Here is an 18,316-nt window from a genome sequence, read left to right on the forward strand (position 1 = left end):
CAGTTTTGTAGACACTTATTTGTGTCCTTTCTGGTATTCTGCTTGGTGCTTTCAGTCCTGCTTTGTTTCTTTGGGCAACCTGATACTCTGAAATGTTCTGTACAGCTCAGCAGAAAAAGGAATTTGCTTTGTCTAAGTCATTTAATAGCTTTTAAATCCCAATGGATTACAAATTTCCAGGGTACTATATGCTGGCTGTATCTTGATCTCCAGGACTTGAACATGCTTTGAATTGTTTCTCAATAACTATGAATAGAATTGTTAGTTAAAGCCAAAGCAGTGAGAACAAGTGGTATCACAGTAAGAAAAGAGGGATGAGGGTTAAATAAAACATGGATTGAGGAAACTTAAAATTTGCAAGTTAAATTGTGTAGTAGCCTTCATGCAGCCACTAATGAATTACATCACTGAAACACAGTTAACTCTTCCCTAAGCATCATTTCTATAACCATCTTTAGTCCTGGATAAAATAAGATAGTTTGGAAGGCACCAGGCCTAAGAAGCCACACACCAAGAGTCTGCTGTAAAGCACTGCAGTGCCATTTCCATGAGGCACAGGACAACTGTCGGAAGGAGATGGATAGCACCAAGTCATGTCCTGGGGCACTGATAAAACAGAAAACTGAGTGACTGTGGTTTAAATCAAAGATGTAACTCTCTTATTTTAGATGTAGAAGGTAATCAAAACTATATAGATACGAATGGTCTAAATAAAGGCTCCCATCACAGTAGAGTGCTTTAGCAGAACTTCTTATCTCATGGATGGAGGCCTTGTGGTAATTCCAAGTTTATCCTTCAAAACGCTACAAATGCATTACAAATGGAAATAATCTTAACAAAACAAAGAATATAAAAAAAATCAGATCATAAAAACCACTCTGTCATCAAACTATTGAAAACAGCTTGACTCAGCAGTAGCAGCGTCTTTTCCTTTTCTGTATCACAGCAACATAGGCTGATCGTTGTCTGCATAGATTGCATTTGTCTCTCAGGAAATTCAGTGCCATAAAAACATCCATTTTCAAGAGAAACTATTTAAATTATTTGAAAACTTTGTGACCTTTGGATAAAACTTATGTTTTGTGCCTACCAGCAGCATCAAGTAAGTTGATTCATATATATATGAGCTAAGAAGTGCCAGAATCCATTTCATTTTAAGAAACTGAGAAGTAGCCTTCTTCACAGTAGGCATCAGATTCATATTAAAATATGAATCTGACTTCTCAACCGGTAGGGCTGTTGCCATTGAACTCTTAATTAAATGAAAAATGAGGAAAACTAATTTATTTGAGTGGTACAAGGTGAACATTTACTATAAATATTTAAAAGTAGAGATGGAAATGGCTGAGGCTTTTCTCTGACTTCCTCTCTGAATTTATTATGGTGTGCTTGGAACAGTTCTACAAACTGCAATAGCATCTGCAAATAAGCACATGTCCATCACTTAAACATAATTCATGAAAAGCTCATTTATTTAAAGGCTCAGATTTCTAGTATTTATTGCCATGCAAGGTTCATATGCGTTTACACTTTAGTGCTTTCAGTTCTGGTTATTTTTTCTGTATTGCCATTGTATTATTCTTTTCAAGAAGCTTGTAATAATTTTTAATATTTGCAAATGACTTAATGTGGTGCTAAGCCTTTTGCGATGCATACCACCAAAATAAGATACTGCTTGAGGCAGACAAATTAGTCTTATAAACTAGATCCTAACCCTATAATGATCCAAACCAAATGCCATCCTAACACTCCATCACGTTGTGCCCTGAGGGTGGAGGTGCCTAGAATCTGTTCTGTGAGGATTTTATGCTCTGGTTTCAACTCTCTCATGAACTCAGTGAAGCTATTTACCCTAAAGTGAGGAACATTCTGCCTTCCTGAATGGAAGCTAACATCCCTTTATTAAAATGTGTTTGCAAATATGCTTCAGCTCCAACCTTACTTATCCCTATATGCACACAGAGCATCTTACATCCCTACCTACAATTCATGCTCTTCATATCAACATGGACCCCTGCCCAGAAACACTTCCAGTATTTTTTTCTCTCTCCTCCTTTTTCTGGGTGCCTACAGTTAGGGATTTCACTGCACAGCTCTGCCATATCCATAGCACTTCTTGCTTCCTTTCAATTCAATAGAAGATAAAAGGAAGCTGTTCATTGTCAGTGTAGGAGCACTGAGAAAAGAGCCCAGCAAGCTGCCCATCAGTTCTTCACATAAACTGAGTCAAACCCAACAGTAGTCACAATGTTATTCTTTAACAAAAAGTTGCTTTTTTAAAGATTAGACCATTTGGGGAAAATTCAGTCCATATTTTCTTAAGGTATCAAATCTCTCTGTAATTTGCAGAATTCACTTCCTGGGAAGATCTTTGTCTTAATCTATTGGCCGTCCTTATTCTGTTTCTAAGAGATCAGAAATTAAATAGTCTGAAGAAACAGGCAAGAATAAAGAAGGCCAAAGGGAATTTCTTATTTACAACTGGGATATATCTTGTTTTTTAGACTATTTGAATGAAATGTTTTTAAAACTGGAAATTCGATGTAGCAAAAGAAGAGGAATTCCAAATATCTGACAATTTTAAGAAGCTGAAGTCTAACTTACTAAAAATGTTTAGTTATATACCAAAGTCATTGTTACTAGAGTTAAACACCTGCTAAAATAGCTAGTAAATACAAACTTGCTTTATGTATCTTAACAGACACTGAAAAGAAAGGACAATTTGTCAGAAGGCTGAGAGAAGTAATGGATATTCAAAACCAGACTAATTTCACTACTAAGTTTTACAGTAGCCTGTGTTTTGACTTCATTCATACAAAAGTTAACAAGTATATGACCTCTGCAATGGAATTAGTTCTGCTTTGCATCTCTGCAAGTAAAAGCAGACTTGGTTGTTTGCTATGGACACAAAAATATTCATGATTGATTTTGTGATCATTTTTCCCCTGCAAACATGAGTATCTGAATTTGTGTCTAAGTTTTGCCTTTATGTGTAGAACTTCTGGCTGGAGATGTATCTGCAAGCAGAATCTAGCACAAAATTGTTTCTATTCAAGATATTCTTTGCATCTTTGTGAACATCTGGGATAAGGATTTTGTACTTGGCAAATGTATAGAATGAATGGGAACTGGACATCCAAATCTCAGATGCAGTGTTTACTCAGATGGCTTAGCAGTTGTTTGGAAAATGCCTTGTTGATAAGTATGTTTTTTTAATTGCTGTTACAGACGTTTACAGCCTGGTGCAATTCCCACCTCAGGAAAGCAGGCACACAGATTGAGAACATTGAGGAAGACTTCAGAAATGGCCTCAAACTGATGCTCCTCTTGGAAGTTATCTCAGGTTAGCTGAAATAAAGTTTTCTCTGTATTTACAGCGCACTAACTGAAACACTCTTACAGAGTAAGAATCATTAACAAAAATTGTTAATGATTCAAAACAAGGAACACAAACTCTAAGTAGATTGAAAAGTGAGAGATGAAACACTGTACTTGTCTCCAAATTTTTCTGGTTTGGGCTTGTGTTCCAGGATATCACAGTATATCAGGGTATCATTGACATCACAGTGTTGCTGGACAAACTGAAAATATTGAGGACCTTGGTTTAGCCCCTAGTGCTTAAAAAGCCTTTACACTTAGGTTACAAATTCATTTTATTCTGCTTTTAGCATAAACATTTTGCTTTGCTTTTAATGACTTTATTTGATGTACCAATGCTTTCAAAATGAGTGCCTAAAGTGCACCCAGATCAATATTTAGTCACAAATAAAAGGTCTCATTTTTCAAAAGAGTGGAACATCCAGGAACTTTTTCTTACTGATGTAAACTCACTATGTCTCTTCTCTTTTGCATTATTCAGAGGGGCAGTCTCCAAGGTAAGATCAGAATGTCCCTTAATGGGAAGGGAATAGCTCAAGCTACAACCACACAGAGAGTTTTTACAACTGAAGAGAGTTTAGATTTTTGCTGGAGATTTCAGTGTGGAAAAAAATTCTTTGAATGGTCATTCCTCATGAAATAGAGAATATTTTTAGAAATTATTATTTTTTGTGATCATTTGAACAGATAAGTTTGTTCAAACACATTAGCCCTATGCTCTGAAGTAAGCTGCTCTGCTGTGCTGGACAAGGTTATTAAAAGCCATTCTTCTTGGTCAGATGTGCAAGGATGCTGTGGCTGATCTGCTGGATTGAATCCAGCCAGCCCTTCTTTAAAGTGGGGCAGATAAGGATGATGAACTCTGAGAACACTCTTCCTTCTTAATATTCAGCTACTGTAACATACAGAAGTAATGAACCAGAAGTGGAGTAGGAGGAAGTACACATATCTTCCAAATATTTAGGGCAAACAAAATGTTTACTCTGATTTTACTGTTATATCAGAAAGATCAAAATCTGATGCTTCAGCATTTCAATTTTCTTTCCAGGGTTTGGTTCAAACCTTTTTGGCATTCTTTCAGAAAAATACCTATTAAAATAATTGCTGACTTTTAGGTAGTGTTAGGGCACATCCACTCTCGATTTCTAGTCAGTTTTTTGTCTGTAGCAAGGTGTATATGAGAATAAACACATTAAATTTTTTCTTCTGCAGGGGAAAGGCTACCGAAACCAGACAGAGGGAAGATGCGCTTCCATAAAATTGCTAATGTCAACAAAGCTCTGGATTACATTGCCAGCAAAGGAGTGAAACTTGTGTCAATTGGTGCAGAAGGTATGTGAAAGATACTGACAGTTCACCTTACTTAGGTCACTTTACAGAGCAGTCTGGTGGAGACCCTTGGCCACATTATGTGCACTGCTCTCTACATGTGGCTGCCTCAAAAATCCCTTCATGTTGATTGCTGGACTGTGTCTGTGAAAGGACAAGAGATGGAAATACTTGGATACCTGGAGAGGGATAGGGGTATAAAAGAGCACTAAGCTTAGTCTATCTCCAAGGTTAAATTGAATTGTCTGTTTCAGTAGGTGTTGAGATAATGTTTTTTTTTTTCTAACAGAACATTGCAGTTTTCCCATACATTATTAAAAGTAAGGAACTCCTTTAGAAACCAGGTTGGATTCTAGGGTATGTTTTATACAGTCCGGCATCTTTAGGAGATATTATTCAGACAAAATAAAGGCTGACATCACTGCTGAGTGGCTGGAACCTACTCCCACTTTATTATGAGATTTTCTGCAGCTGTGTTTCTAAAATTCAGATAGAGAGTTAAGGGAGTGATCAAAAGGAACTGTGGTAGCTGGGGAGTGATTGAACATATGAAGAAAATGGAGTGGGATGCTATTTACTAAAGTAATTGCTTTTTTATTGTTCTGCTGTTCAGGTAGCTGAGTACCAACATGTGTTTGGCTAGCTAGATTCTGACAGATGTAAACTGAGCTAAAGAAGGCAGACTGTCACTGTAAGTGAACCTATGCCTCCCTAGGAGATTCACTTAATTGTTTAAAGATGACAAAGGTGTGTGTAGAACTTGTTGCTCCATGAAGATATTTGCATAATGGTTTCCATAGCCATTACCATACCAAGAATGATGTGGCTAGCATGATATCCAACTATTTTTGATTCCATAGCCTCAATGATGTGCTTTCTGTGCTTTTTCCCCCCACTCTAACATGTCCTTACAGTAAAATTTTGGCTGCAACCTCATGATGATGATAAACACCCCTATATTCTACTGCCATTTTTAGGCCTTTTTAGATGGATTTATGAATCTCTTTCCATTTCCAGATTTCTACAGGCTTATATGTATCCTTATTCTGGCCTCCAAGCCTTGATCACAGGGAGCTTACTGTGATTGTGGATGGAGCAGGAGATTCATAATATGGTATCTGTAAAAATAATGGAGAGATCTGTCAGCATTCATTGGTTTTACTCTTGTTTGACCTAGCCCACTTGATTCCTCAAGTGCTGTTCACCAAATGTGTTCAGTTTCTTGTTCTAGAACTTAAAAATCCCAAGAAATGTGCTCCACTGGCAGAACATTTGTTTGAACTCACTCTTTATTTATTTGAGACTGAACTGGGTGGGTAACCTGAAACCAAATCCATACCATCTGTCTTTAGGCACATAACAGATATGTTTTTTGGGGAATATATCATCAGTGAGGAGAAATGGGCAATTCCCACAGGCACTTCAGATCTCAGAAGATCTCCACTGCATTTCAGAGGTGCCTGGCTCCCTCCATCAGCTGTACAGGGTGCTGGGTCACCCAGGCCATTTGCTCAGTTAAACAAAATGGGATGGAAAAACATGCTGCTACCTTAAACCTCTGCAGCGAGGCTCTTCTGAGAGCGACATGGCATTGAATGGACAGCAGAGGGAACTGAAGAGACAATTTATGTGTGGAAATAAAAATTACAGACGTCTGTTTGATACTGGTGAAGAAATGCTGAGATTACAGAGCATGGAGCAAATGAAAGGTAGTTTCTGTCATGTCATGCAGGGGACTCAGGCTTCCTAACCAAAGCCAGAGTGTAGCAAGAGGAGTGTCTTTGGGACAGAGTGGTTGCTCTCAATAATCACGGTTTGTACAAGGCTGGGGTGTTTAAACCAAGATACATCTGCTCATATCTGCTCCTGGAAGGAGCAGTCCAGCCCTCTGCACTCCCATCTCCCTTACTTTGCCCCATTTATTGCTGGTCACTACTGCCAGGGTACTTAGGCTGGGTAATAGCACTCAAGCACTTTCTGAAGGCAAAGCATCTGGGATAGCTTAGATCAGACATTGAAAACATTTAAACTAACTCTGCTGCTCTCCTTAGCAGGAACTGGCACGGGTTCAGATGCTCTGTGATTTAGGTGCTCTGTGAAAATTCCCTTTGGGAAAGTGGCAGGAGAAAAGGCACTTACTGCAAGGTGGCTGTCCATGAATACAGTATTTCTTCTTGAATGTAGCAGCAGGCCATAGCTAGTTACCCAAGAGATTAAGGTGATGGTTTTAGCTATTATTCCCTGTTTCTGGAATTCTCAGTCTGTCAAATGGATCTTTTAAAAGCAAAACTGAATTAATTATCATTTAAAGAAAAAACCCCTAAATTCTTAGATGGAAGCATGGGAGAAAAGGTCACAGCTACTGTGATAGCTTAGGTGCAGAGAGGAACCTGTCATTGTAAGACACGACACTATGTTGAGAATGGCCTGATGCCCACATTAGATTACATCCATGTGGGCAGGAGCAGATAGATTCACGTGCCTTCCCCTCCCACTCTGAGCAGGCTGAATACAAAGCCAGCTCTGGCATAGATGTGCTTAGTGCCCTGTTAAGTTTACTGCATCCCCTCTACTAAATTAGTTACCTAAGGCACAGCGTTGTGCTGGTGCAGCAATGCAGTATCACATCTGACTGGGTATGGTTTCACAGTGTGGGACCTCTGGCACCAGTGTGTGTTTAAAGAGTCCCTGTGCCCCCTGGAACTGCATTCTTGCTCCCACATTTTACAGCCCTGCCCTCTCACTTGAGCTGACAACTGTTGCTGTAGCTCTGCTGGAGACTGGATCAGCAATATGATCTGTTTTTAAAGCACTCTCCGCTTCTTTTTTTTTTTTTTCCTTTTGTTGCATTTTTCAGCATTGTTGACCGGGCAGTCATTATAGTAGGTTGGAGTGTATGCCATCAAGGAGGCAGAGCACAGTATCCTTAAGTTTGTTTTGTTATCTATGTCTACAACCCCTTAACTCTCTGCCCCTGTGTGTGAGCACGGGGCACGTGGGCTTGCCTTCACCCATCTGTTTAGGCATTCTCTGAGTTACATGGATGCTTGGAATACTTTTTAATTTCCAAAGCATGAAAGTTTTGTATTTAAATCTGCTGAGGATCATATTCTGTTGTCTGACATACTGAATGGTGAAGAGCACGGAGGCCCAAGGGGAACAACTGGCACTTAAAATGGGGCCTCAAAATGGTGATTCCTGTGTACAGAACAAAAAGAAAATCAGTATTTTTAAGGGTCCAGGGATATTCTTTGAAGTCATCATTATTGTTCTGAGCCTGACTTCTGTCTGGGCTGTCTGGGGAGTAGAGAGAGCTGGTCACTTTTAATTGTGATGCTGAGCAGGAGCCAAATTTATCTACTCTGACTTGACTTGTCAAAGAACCTCCATCTCCACTGGTCATGAAATGAGACTGTAGTCAAGAAGCTAAAAGAAAAAAAACTGTGAAAGTAATCCTTATGAACCATTCACAGTCCAGGACTCAGAAGTTTTCCCTTAAGTTTTAAAAAAGCACAATAACTCCATTTGCAAGGTACTTGAATCTTCAGTGAGATGAACTAGATATGGAGAACCAAAAAAGACAAGTTTCCTGTTAATTGGAAATATTTCTGTATTGCTTTTCTGGGAAGTGGGAAAAATGTTAAAGACAAATGATCTGTGAATCTGCTACAAGAAGATTAGAATACAAAAATAAATTAATAAGTAAAACCACAGCAGAATAAAAAAAAAGTTACTAAAACCTTTGAGAAATTGCTTTGCCTTACTTTTTCCCTAGACAGTTTTTATTGTTTCACCTTTTTTTTTTCCTCTTCTGTCCTTATCCCCAGAGAGGTGTAGCTTTGTGTATGTGAGGGGTAGGAGCTATATTTCTGCCAGAGCAAACAGGCAGTGTGAAAAAATTAATGAAGTCTTCTATTGACCTGTAGACGAAAATTATAGAGATAAATCAATGCCTTTTTGTTACTGATACTTTTCAATATTTTAGCAACTTTGTTTTTCTTCCTTGTCTTGTATAGGACATGTCTTATATGTCTTTTTTTGCTGTTGTTGTTTTATGCTAGCAGCTTTATGAGAAACCAAAGCTGGCAAATCACTTGAAAATCCTCCTGAGGCACAACAAGAGAAAATTCCCTCCCTTGCTCTTTTATTATGTATGTGTGTACATACAGATATGTAAATCAAAACAACGATGTAGTGATTATGCAAATCTATTAATTGATTGCCTGACAATCAGCAATGCCTCCTGAGTATTTAAATGCATTTATTTTACACTTGAAGAAATTTGTCTTTACTGTATATACATATCAGGCATCTGATCTGACTTGACTTCCCACAGGAGGAGAGAATAAGGAGATATAGCTACATGCTCTAATTGCCATTTGGTCTTCTTTTGTCTGGAAGGATTTAATTTTGAGATTTGAGGTCTTTCAGGGCCCATAAGGCAGGATGCATGGATGGCAGGCAGAATGGTTAAGAAATCTGGAAAATTAGTGCAGGATCCAAACGGGAAAGTGGGAAATTAGCCATTTATATATAAACTTGAATTATCACACTAACAAAATAAGTATAGGGTAGTGATGGGTTACACATTTCCTATCACATTTGTTAATTCCATTGGTTCAAATGACAGCTTGTGTCTCGTCCTACTGCAATTTAACATGTATCTCTAGTCTCAGAGACAGCAGCTGCTCTTGTTCTGTAAAAGTTGCCCCTGGATTCAGGCAATTTTAAGTAGCAGAGTGACAGCATTTTCTGCTGGCACCTCTATTGGCATTTGATGTTAAATTGAGGAAATTCCTCCTGCTCCTTGCCCAGAACACCAGTGGGCCCCCAGGCAGACACAGCTGCTTCACTTTTTGAGAAAGGCTGGAGGTGACTGTTAAGTAGGGGAGCAGCTGGTGCCTTCCCTGCTCCACTGCTCTTTTGGTGTGAGATGACTGGAAACCCAGTCTGTAGTCCCATCTCCTCCCTTCCCAATGCTGCACCCTCCCTTTAGTCTCACTGTGTTTTTCTGAGTCTCTTGACTTACTTTTCAGAACGGTTTAACATTACCACCACACTTAAGTGATCTCAGTACATTTTTTTGGTGTTGAGAAATTTAAGTGGTATCACTTAATTACAATGTCGGAGCACTGAATTCTGACCCAGCTTGTGGTAGGGAGTCCCATGTTCCCTGTGTTATAGGTAGTTTCAAGCAGTCTTGGAACCAAATGAAACTCCATAGCTAAGAAAAACTGCATTTGTATTAAAGATACTTAAATGTGTGTATGCTTCAGAACTGTGAGGCTTTACAACCTCCTGGCTGGGGTTCTGAACAGCTTGGCAGGAAGCTGTGTAGCCCAGTGTCGGGAGGTCCTGTGTCTTCTGAGCTGTTCTTCATGTCTTGTCTGGGCTGGCACTAGAAGTAAATTCTCAAGCATATCTAAATAGTATAAGGGAAATTCTGAGTACCATTTTATTAAAAAACAGTACTGTTAATGTCCTGTAATTTCTTAAAAACTGGGGTAAGTCCCTGATGTTTTTTGGTTCTGTTGTATTTGAAAACTGTTAATACTGATGCTGTTCAAACTTCCAATATTTCCCTTCATTTCCCTCTAAAACATCATCCTACAAGGTAAAGATTTGAAACCGTTAACCCTGAGAGAAGCCTTTTAGCATGGAAGGACTGAAGTGACCTTAACCTCAGTAACCTTCAGTCCTACTGACAGAGGAGCACTAGCATGAGTTGTTTGAAAAATGAACCCAGGTGAACTCTGTGTGAATAAAAAACTATAGTATAAGTAAAATTAATTTATTAGGTACATCATATTATTTATAGAAATATATTATTAAATAAGATGAAATTGAAAAAACCTTTTAAGTACTACTATTATATCTATTTTTCACCTTAGAAATCGTGGATGGCAATGTGAAAATGACACTGGGTATGATCTGGACTATCATCCTTCGTTTTGCTATTCAGGATATTTCAGTGGAAGGTAAGAGTAATACAATTATGTTAAATAATTAAGAAATTTGTTCAAAGACATTTTTAAATTAATTGTGTATAAGTGACAGGATTGTTTTAAAAATATTTTTTTTTCACAGAAAATGATACTGTAAGTTCTGTACCTGGTGACAAAATGAATTTCTGGAGGGAAGATTATTTACTCTCCTTATCTTGACAGAGACTTTGAGCCAGCTTTCTAAGTGCAGAAGTTCGAGTCATGTTTCTCAGCTACAGAGACAGAAACATGACTATGTTTCTGAGCTTCTGATCTGTACCCTTTGTGTTTGATTCTATTTCCATCACACATTTTCAGTCCTGTCCATTTGTCACGTTCTTGCAAATAAATATTATGTCTGATTATATCCCTCTTCTTTCTACCTATCACTTTTTCCTCTCACTGTTTCAGAATATTTTTTCTTAACTTCCACTTGGTAAATGGCTTCAAAAAGCATGTTGTAACTCTTTAAATCAAGTCTATGCTTTGAAAGTCTAGAATTCTAGAAATTAATCTCAATTTTCAATAAAAATTGAAAGAATTGTTTCAAGCGCTGCATTTTATCCTGCCCACATAATTGGTGGAATATTAAATATGGACCTAGTGGTTGATTTAATAATTTCTGACCTTTACTTATGCACTCAGATGCCCATAGGATTCAGATAATAAATGCATTTTTCAGGCACTTAAACCTCCCAATGGGCAAATGAACAGAGACTTTGAGCATATTTCATGTAGGCACCAACACAATATTTTATGTCTATTTGCATTATATTTTTAATGGGTATTTTTCTCCAATCTACAGTCTGCTGTCCAAAAAATATAATTCCTTCAATTTTTAACATCCCAGAACTTTTGTGCAGGCTGAAACTCTAATCTTAACTGACTTCTGTATTTTACTGAAATTCCAGTAGTTCATTTATATGAACATCTTTTAGGATTAAATGTCGGTATATGCTGCTCAGTTTCAGGTGGCCAACAACATTTAAAATGACAAGAAATTAATTACTTGAGCACTTTTAAAATTTTTCCTTTTTTTTTTTTTTATTTCCTTGTGTCTTTTTCAGAGACCTCTGCCAAAGAAGGGCTGCTGCTGTGGTGTCAAAGGAAAACTGCTCCTTACAGAAATGTGAACATTCAGAACTTCCATCTTAGGTAAACTTCCATTATTTCAAGAGGTAGAAGCAATCTCAAAAATGTTATGTCAAATTTTCCCCACAGTTGTGTAGGTATATATTTGATCAGAGAATTTTGCTCTTCACTGTTAACTAGACTTTTTTCAAATTCTCCTGCTCTTATCTTCAGGGTGTTATTTTGGTAAGCCTTTACCTTTATTTACTATGACTTCCAGAGCTACTGTTTAAAAGAAAAAGATCCTTCTATATACGGAATGACCATATTACATTTTTAGAGGTCCTTTGTATTAATGGGAATTCCTGAATTCTGCAGCATTGTGGCAAATGACTGCTTTCAAATGAGAGCCACAGAGTTCTTCTGGCAAAAAGACCAGTGTGTTGAGCATGTGAATATCTCGTTATGATGAATCAGTCTTTATTATTTTACAATGTACATTACTATAAGGAGCATAAAATGCCCTTGGTACATACACAACAGCAGCACTGTAAACACAATTGTTTACAGAATCAGGCTCATAACCTAAGTTGGAAAATTTAGTGAAACTCCAGCCTTGTGTTTCTATGTTTTCATGAAGAGCTAGAATGGGAATTCTAGGCCCTATACATACTGCCTGGTTTGGGAATTTCACTGGGCTAGTTCCTGAATCCGTGCCACTGGCCTACCACATTAAGGTACATGACTTATCATTTGCACTGTTTAACCCTGTGATCTTCCCTTCCCTGAAATGCTTCTATTATTTAAAACAAGAGCTCCATATTAGTGTTTTGAATTAGTTCTTAACGTGTAGTACCTAAAGCACATTTAGTGACAGAGAAGATACAGTTCATACATATATTCCAAGATAAGAAAAACTTGTTTACAATTTATAATTTACAAATTTACAGTCCCCGTATTGCCTTTCAGAGATCTGAAATTTGTTATTTGTTACTTCCCTATAATATGCAAAGATATATTTAGTAGAACTTTTTATGGATTGATGGTAACTGTAAGTTACAGTGTCAGAATCTTAGTGTATGTATGTACATACACTGGTCTGATACATGATATGGGGAAAACATCTTGAATGGAAGTACCTTGATTTATGTTTGGGTGGAGTGGCTCTTACAGTACTACTCTGCAGTGGGCTGAGTATTTTACTTTATTTTACATCCTTTGGGAAAAAAAAATTGTTTGATGCTCAGTTTGATTTAGTTTTACATTCTAGATGGTTTTATATTATACAATGTAGGTATATTCTGCTTGATTTTGTTACATTTTTTTTGGAGATGGTTCTGTTATGTGAAGGACCTACCTAGACATCTCAGTAGAAGGGATTTTAAGATGCTTAACATGCTTAGGCTCACACAATTATTGCACAGGACAAGACCTCAAACCCCCAGTCCCTGGGAGTGCTTAAAGTGTTTACATAAAGTGTCTTTCAAAATAATTGTTCCTGGCTGGAAGGAGCCTCTCATAATCTTTCAAAAAATATGTTATTTGTAGCTCCATTCATTTCCTGTTCTTGCCACAGAAGGTGGTGGGTCTGAAGTTAGGGTGAAGTGCAAGAACTCAGATCAAAGCTGCTCTATGTGTGAAGTTTTTTAAATAAACTGAGCTGATTTATGATTTCTTACTTTCTGAGCACATGGTTGTGCCAGTAAAATTCTCAGAAATAATAGAGGAAAAGCCAATTGCTTCAGCAAATTCAAGTAATTACAGGTTTGCTCTCCTTTTATTTTTTCACAAATACGCTGCAATTGTAGATGATGCATTTTCATGGATGAATCTGTACTTGAGCTGTCCTAGAACACTGCATGAAATAAGCAATTGAAATCAGGGACTGTTGCACAAAATGTACATTGCCTAGAAAGGATATGAAGTGTACATGGAGTATATGGAGTGTACCTTAAGTGTGTATGGACTGTAGAGTAAGATATGTACTATAGTTAAAGGAGTACAGTAACAGAGCAGCTCAGAGAGAGTTGACAGGACATAAGTTCAGGATTTGACAGAATTCCTGCTTTAATTTAAGCCTTGAGCAAGGATCAAACTGTAAAATGCTATGACTTTATTAACTAATTTTTTTTCCATTTTATTTTTTTGTTGTAAAGCTGGAAAGATGGCCTTGGATTATGTGCACTTATCCACAGACACCGACCTGATCTTATTGACTACTCCAAGCTAAATAAGGTCATCAGTCTGGGTGGTACAGCATGCTGTCCTGCAGTGATTTGGCTGGCTTCTGGTTTGCTTAGCATGTTTTCTAAAAGACAGGCTGAGGAGTGCATACTAATTCTGACTGACTTTCTAAGGTCCTTCCCAAAAAAACCTCAATGACACAAGGGAGAGGACCTCCTGACTGTCCTGTGTCCTTTCCTTCCCATTACAATGACTTCAGCATTTAATTGCAAATAATCTGGCCCTCAGATTCTGGCAGCTGATGAAGTCTTTGCGCTGCCCAATATGGATGTTAAATCAAATACATTGGAATTATCCATTTACCACTGATAGTATTGTCCATCCTGTTTTTATCTGGTGTAAATGACTATAGATTGCAGACCAGTAAACAGTGACATGACAATTAATCCCAAGATTCTGTAGAACAAACAGTACTCTTGTTAATTAAGAATACACACTAAATTACTACTAGTCTTACATATTCAGAGTATTCACTCACTGATTCTCAGATTATACTTCTACCTATAGTCCCAGATAAGTGGAAGCAAAACCAATAGCCTAACCTCCTTAGTACCTCATGGGGACTAAAAAATATTTTATTACAGTCTGCTACTTATGGCAAAATGCACGTATCTAAAAAATACTTTGGTTTGAGAGGGAGAAATGAGGAATGAGCAGTAATGTCAGAATTTCTTGGTATCATTACAAGGAAAAAAAGCCTAGAAAGAAGTAGAATATTGTTATTTCACTTTAGGTCTCAATACATACATGCTGTTTTCTTCCCTCTGGAATGTATGCTTCTTGAGGTCTCATGTAAACACCAGTGCAACAGAAGCCTTAATCATGGTTTTAATCTGTTGTGTTCAAATTTGCATTGATGAGAGAGAGTGGTAAAACATCAACTGTATTTTTCCATTTCGTGCCCTTTCGTTGCAAATTGATTTACTACTGGAATCAACTGTTACTAGAAAGTCCTTGGTGAAGAAAAGCTAAATGAATGAACTGAAACTATTTTAGGACTTAGTCTGCTTTATATGTTTATATGTTCAATTTATGCCAGGGTCCCTGAAGTGTGCAGTGATAAAAATTAAATGAGCTTCGTACTGAACACATAAGATTTTAATTAGGCAGCTGTTAAGATAACTTCAGATCTGAACCAATGGGCAAAATATTAGCCATCAATACCAGCTTGTTCTCCAATTCTATATGCAACCTTTCCTACAGATAATCAGAGTAATGGAATGACTGAGCTACCTGTCTCTGTGCACACGTGCTTATTGTGCATGGCATGAACAGAAGTGAGTTTGATTGAATCTGTGCTTGGAATAGTGGTACGTGGTGCTAAAGAAATCACAGTTAACTGTCCCATAGATGAGTGCTGAGAAAAGGGAACAGAACATAAGCAGGTCTGCTTCAATGTTGCTATTTTCCTCTTGGAGGTTTCCAAAATAAGAACAGGTCAGGTTTCAAATTGAGGCTGAGCTGTTGCACGTAAAGCACATGCAGAAAAAAAATCCTAAAATAGATCTTGATTTTCTGGCCTGGCTGTGTTTGATTGACTCTTCATTTTGGTTACATTAACAGCTGTCTTGGTGTCTTGTTTCTTATCTCCTGCATGCTGTCCTTTCCTTTTCTCACCAATATGTTTTGTGTGAACTTGTAGCTGGAAAGATGGCCTTGCTTTCAACGCCCTTATCCATAGACACAGGCCTGATCTCCTTGACTATGCCAAGTTAGATGAGGTATTTCTTTAGCTGTAGCAGAGATTTTTAGCTACTGTGGCTTGTACTTTAGCTACTGTTTTAAAGGATGGGTGATGGAAATCTCCAATTATTCAGAAGCTGCTATGATTTTAAAGCAATCCTTTACCTGCGGAGCAATATATACTCATATACTTAGTACCAAGCACACAAATAGGAGGTACTCATCACTCATTCATAAGCCAAATGCTTTAAACTAGTCAATAGGCCTCATTTAGATTTACTGCCTTTTTTACTTTGCTTTTCTGCATCTTATTTTCCCAGTCTTTCTCTATGGACATGGGCATTGTTCAGAGTGGCTGTGTCCAGTTAGTAGTTTGTGACTATGGTCAAAATGATAATAGCATTAATGGCATGAACTGCCATTTCACATAGCATGTTTTCTCTCCAAGCTGATGTGTGAAGGCTGCCTTAATGGCAGCCTTAATCTGACACACTCTCATTGTCAGCAGCAGCTGTCTGTAAGACACAAGATCTGTGCTCTCTATCTGAACTGTGCTCATTGCTTGCTTTTCCTTTCCTTCAGAAACCAAAATCTCAAAACCAGAGGAAGTGCTTGAGTTTCCACAGCCATAAAATTTCATTTATAGAGGCATTATGGATTTTTATTTCCAAGCCCAAGTTGGCAAGTTTCTCTCCTTCTGGAGAATAATTCTGTCTGTGCTTGCTTCTCCTCATGCATGCACTTTACCAGCAGAGAACTCAGTGGAAGTCATATCCCTGTCATGTACTCTGGAGTGGGTATAAAACAGGAAGGGCTAGCTCTGTGTTGAACAGTCTCATTTAGCCTGCTGGTACAGTGGCATTTAGCATTTGTAGTGCTGCTGTACTTCATTCACAATTAGCTCAGAACTGAGTGTACACTGTTATCTGTGTTCACCTCCAGAATGAATTTCCAGTAGAGTTCTAGCAGTAGATAACAGCTTATTCAAGTTTTCTTTTGAAAACATAGCAGCAGATGACCAAAAGTACATGTAACTAGACTCTGTTTTTTGAAGAACAGTAGTTGTGACTCCAGTTTACAGTTTGGAGAAACAGGAGCTAAGTTTTAGTGTACCTACTCTAGTCTTGCTTCAAAGAAAAACTTCTATCTTTGACACATTGTATTTTTTTCTTTAATGCAGGATGACCCCATAGGGAATATCAACCTTGCCATGGAAATAGCAGAAAAGCATTTGGATATTCCAAAGATGCTGGATGCAGAAGGTGAGACTTACATCTTACTGAAGTTTGTGTTGCTTGTAAGCAGGGCACAGTAAAATACCTTTTTTTTTGTTTTTTCTAGCAGATTTTCAGTATTCCTTCCCTATGAATATGAATTCCTTCCCTGCTTTGTTTTCAAAAAAATATTTTCATTCCTTTCCTGCATGCTTTGGATAATTTCACTCACTTTTTGCTTTATTTATTGTTCGTTAGTGTTTGCATTTATTATAGTGCTTTGGACCCTAGCCTCAGCACACGGCCTCACTGTGTTGAGGTAAAATGATCACAAGCGAGTCCTTGGTTTTAATAATTAAAATTTAATAAAGGGAAGTTTAACAGTTAACAAAAAGCATATTCAGTTTTTTAAACATTTTAAGTGAGGGGGCAAAAATAGAAATAGTAGAAGTTCTTTCAAAACTTTCAAAATGTACTAACACATGCCTCACTTCCTCTGAAAGAGAGCTGGGTTGAGGGAACCATTTTTTTGGTTTATTTTAGTTGTAAACTTTTTGCAGTGATACTTTTAACAAATAATTCATGTGTCTCCAATTATCTGGAGTGTTTCCTGAATTTCTTCAAGATAACCAAACTTCTGTATTCTGGGAAAAAAATGCTGCCAAAGTACTGCAATTTGACTACATTACTTCAAAGCATTCTTCCCCAAGAATGGAGACTCAGCTCTGGTGGCTTGTCAGTAGAACAGTGATAACACAGGAATTATCCAGAGGACTCAAACTGACTACACCTGCTCCTCTTGAAGTCTTCATTTGGAAAGTTAGACAGGATGATTTGGAAAATCCAGGTTGCAACCTCTTCATTGAAGAGGAGTTTCACTTTCATGCTTTAAAACAAATTGTTTTTATCTTTTGAACTGAAATTCTCCTCTCAAGCACCACTTAATTATTTTGCTCTGAAATATTCTCTGCAAGGAATGAACAGAGAAGTGCTGTCCCCTTGCCACTGAGCAGCTTTCTACATTTTTTCCCCTCTTCTCTTCATAGTCAATATAAGAAACCTTTTCTTTTCCTCACCAGTTTTTCTGCACATTCTATTCCCTATCTTACTATCCTCCTCTTGGCAGGGGAGGAGGTAAAGAAATTATATTCTTTCTAATACCCTTTAGGTATTCATGGTCACTTTTTACCATCTTTACTTCCACTGTGCTCTCCATGGAAACTTTGTAAAGTTTTGTTCACAGCTACAGAAAGTAGATGCAAAATCAGTAAATATATTGGTGCTGAACCCAGAAATCTCACTGTTAACATCAGAATTTTTCAGTCATTCCAGGGTCTTTTCAAGTCAGTATCTAGTCACTCCTTACATTGACAGGAATCCATGCAGCTTGCACTAGAATTGTTCATTACTCAG

The 18,316-nt window shown here is 37.7% G+C and overlaps 1 protein-coding gene across 4 annotated transcripts in view; it reads left to right on the forward strand.

Moving 5' to 3' along the window:
• ACTN2 (actinin alpha 2) overlaps window positions 1-18,316 on the forward strand; it is a 67,425-nt gene that overhangs the window by 19,980 nt on the left and 29,129 nt on the right. For all 4 annotated transcript variants that reach the window (XM_033512683.1, XM_015622705.3, XM_019006127.1 and 1 more), the window contains exons 2-7: window positions 3,229-3,343; window positions 4,591-4,710; window positions 10,599-10,685; window positions 11,759-11,846; window positions 13,919-13,997; window positions 16,870-16,951. In XM_033512683.1, coding sequence (XP_033368574.1) covers window positions 3,229-3,343; window positions 4,591-4,710; window positions 10,599-10,685; window positions 11,759-11,846; window positions 13,919-13,997; window positions 16,870-16,951 — 571 coding nt within the window. The remainder of the gene's footprint in view (window positions 1-3,228; window positions 3,344-4,590; window positions 4,711-10,598; window positions 10,686-11,758; window positions 11,847-13,918; window positions 13,998-16,869; window positions 16,952-18,316) is intronic.

This window comes from Parus major, chromosome 3, assembly GCF_001522545.3.
Source record: "Parus major isolate Abel chromosome 3, Parus_major1.1, whole genome shotgun sequence".
Taxonomy (NCBI): Eukaryota; Metazoa; Chordata; class Aves; order Passeriformes; family Paridae; genus Parus; species Parus major.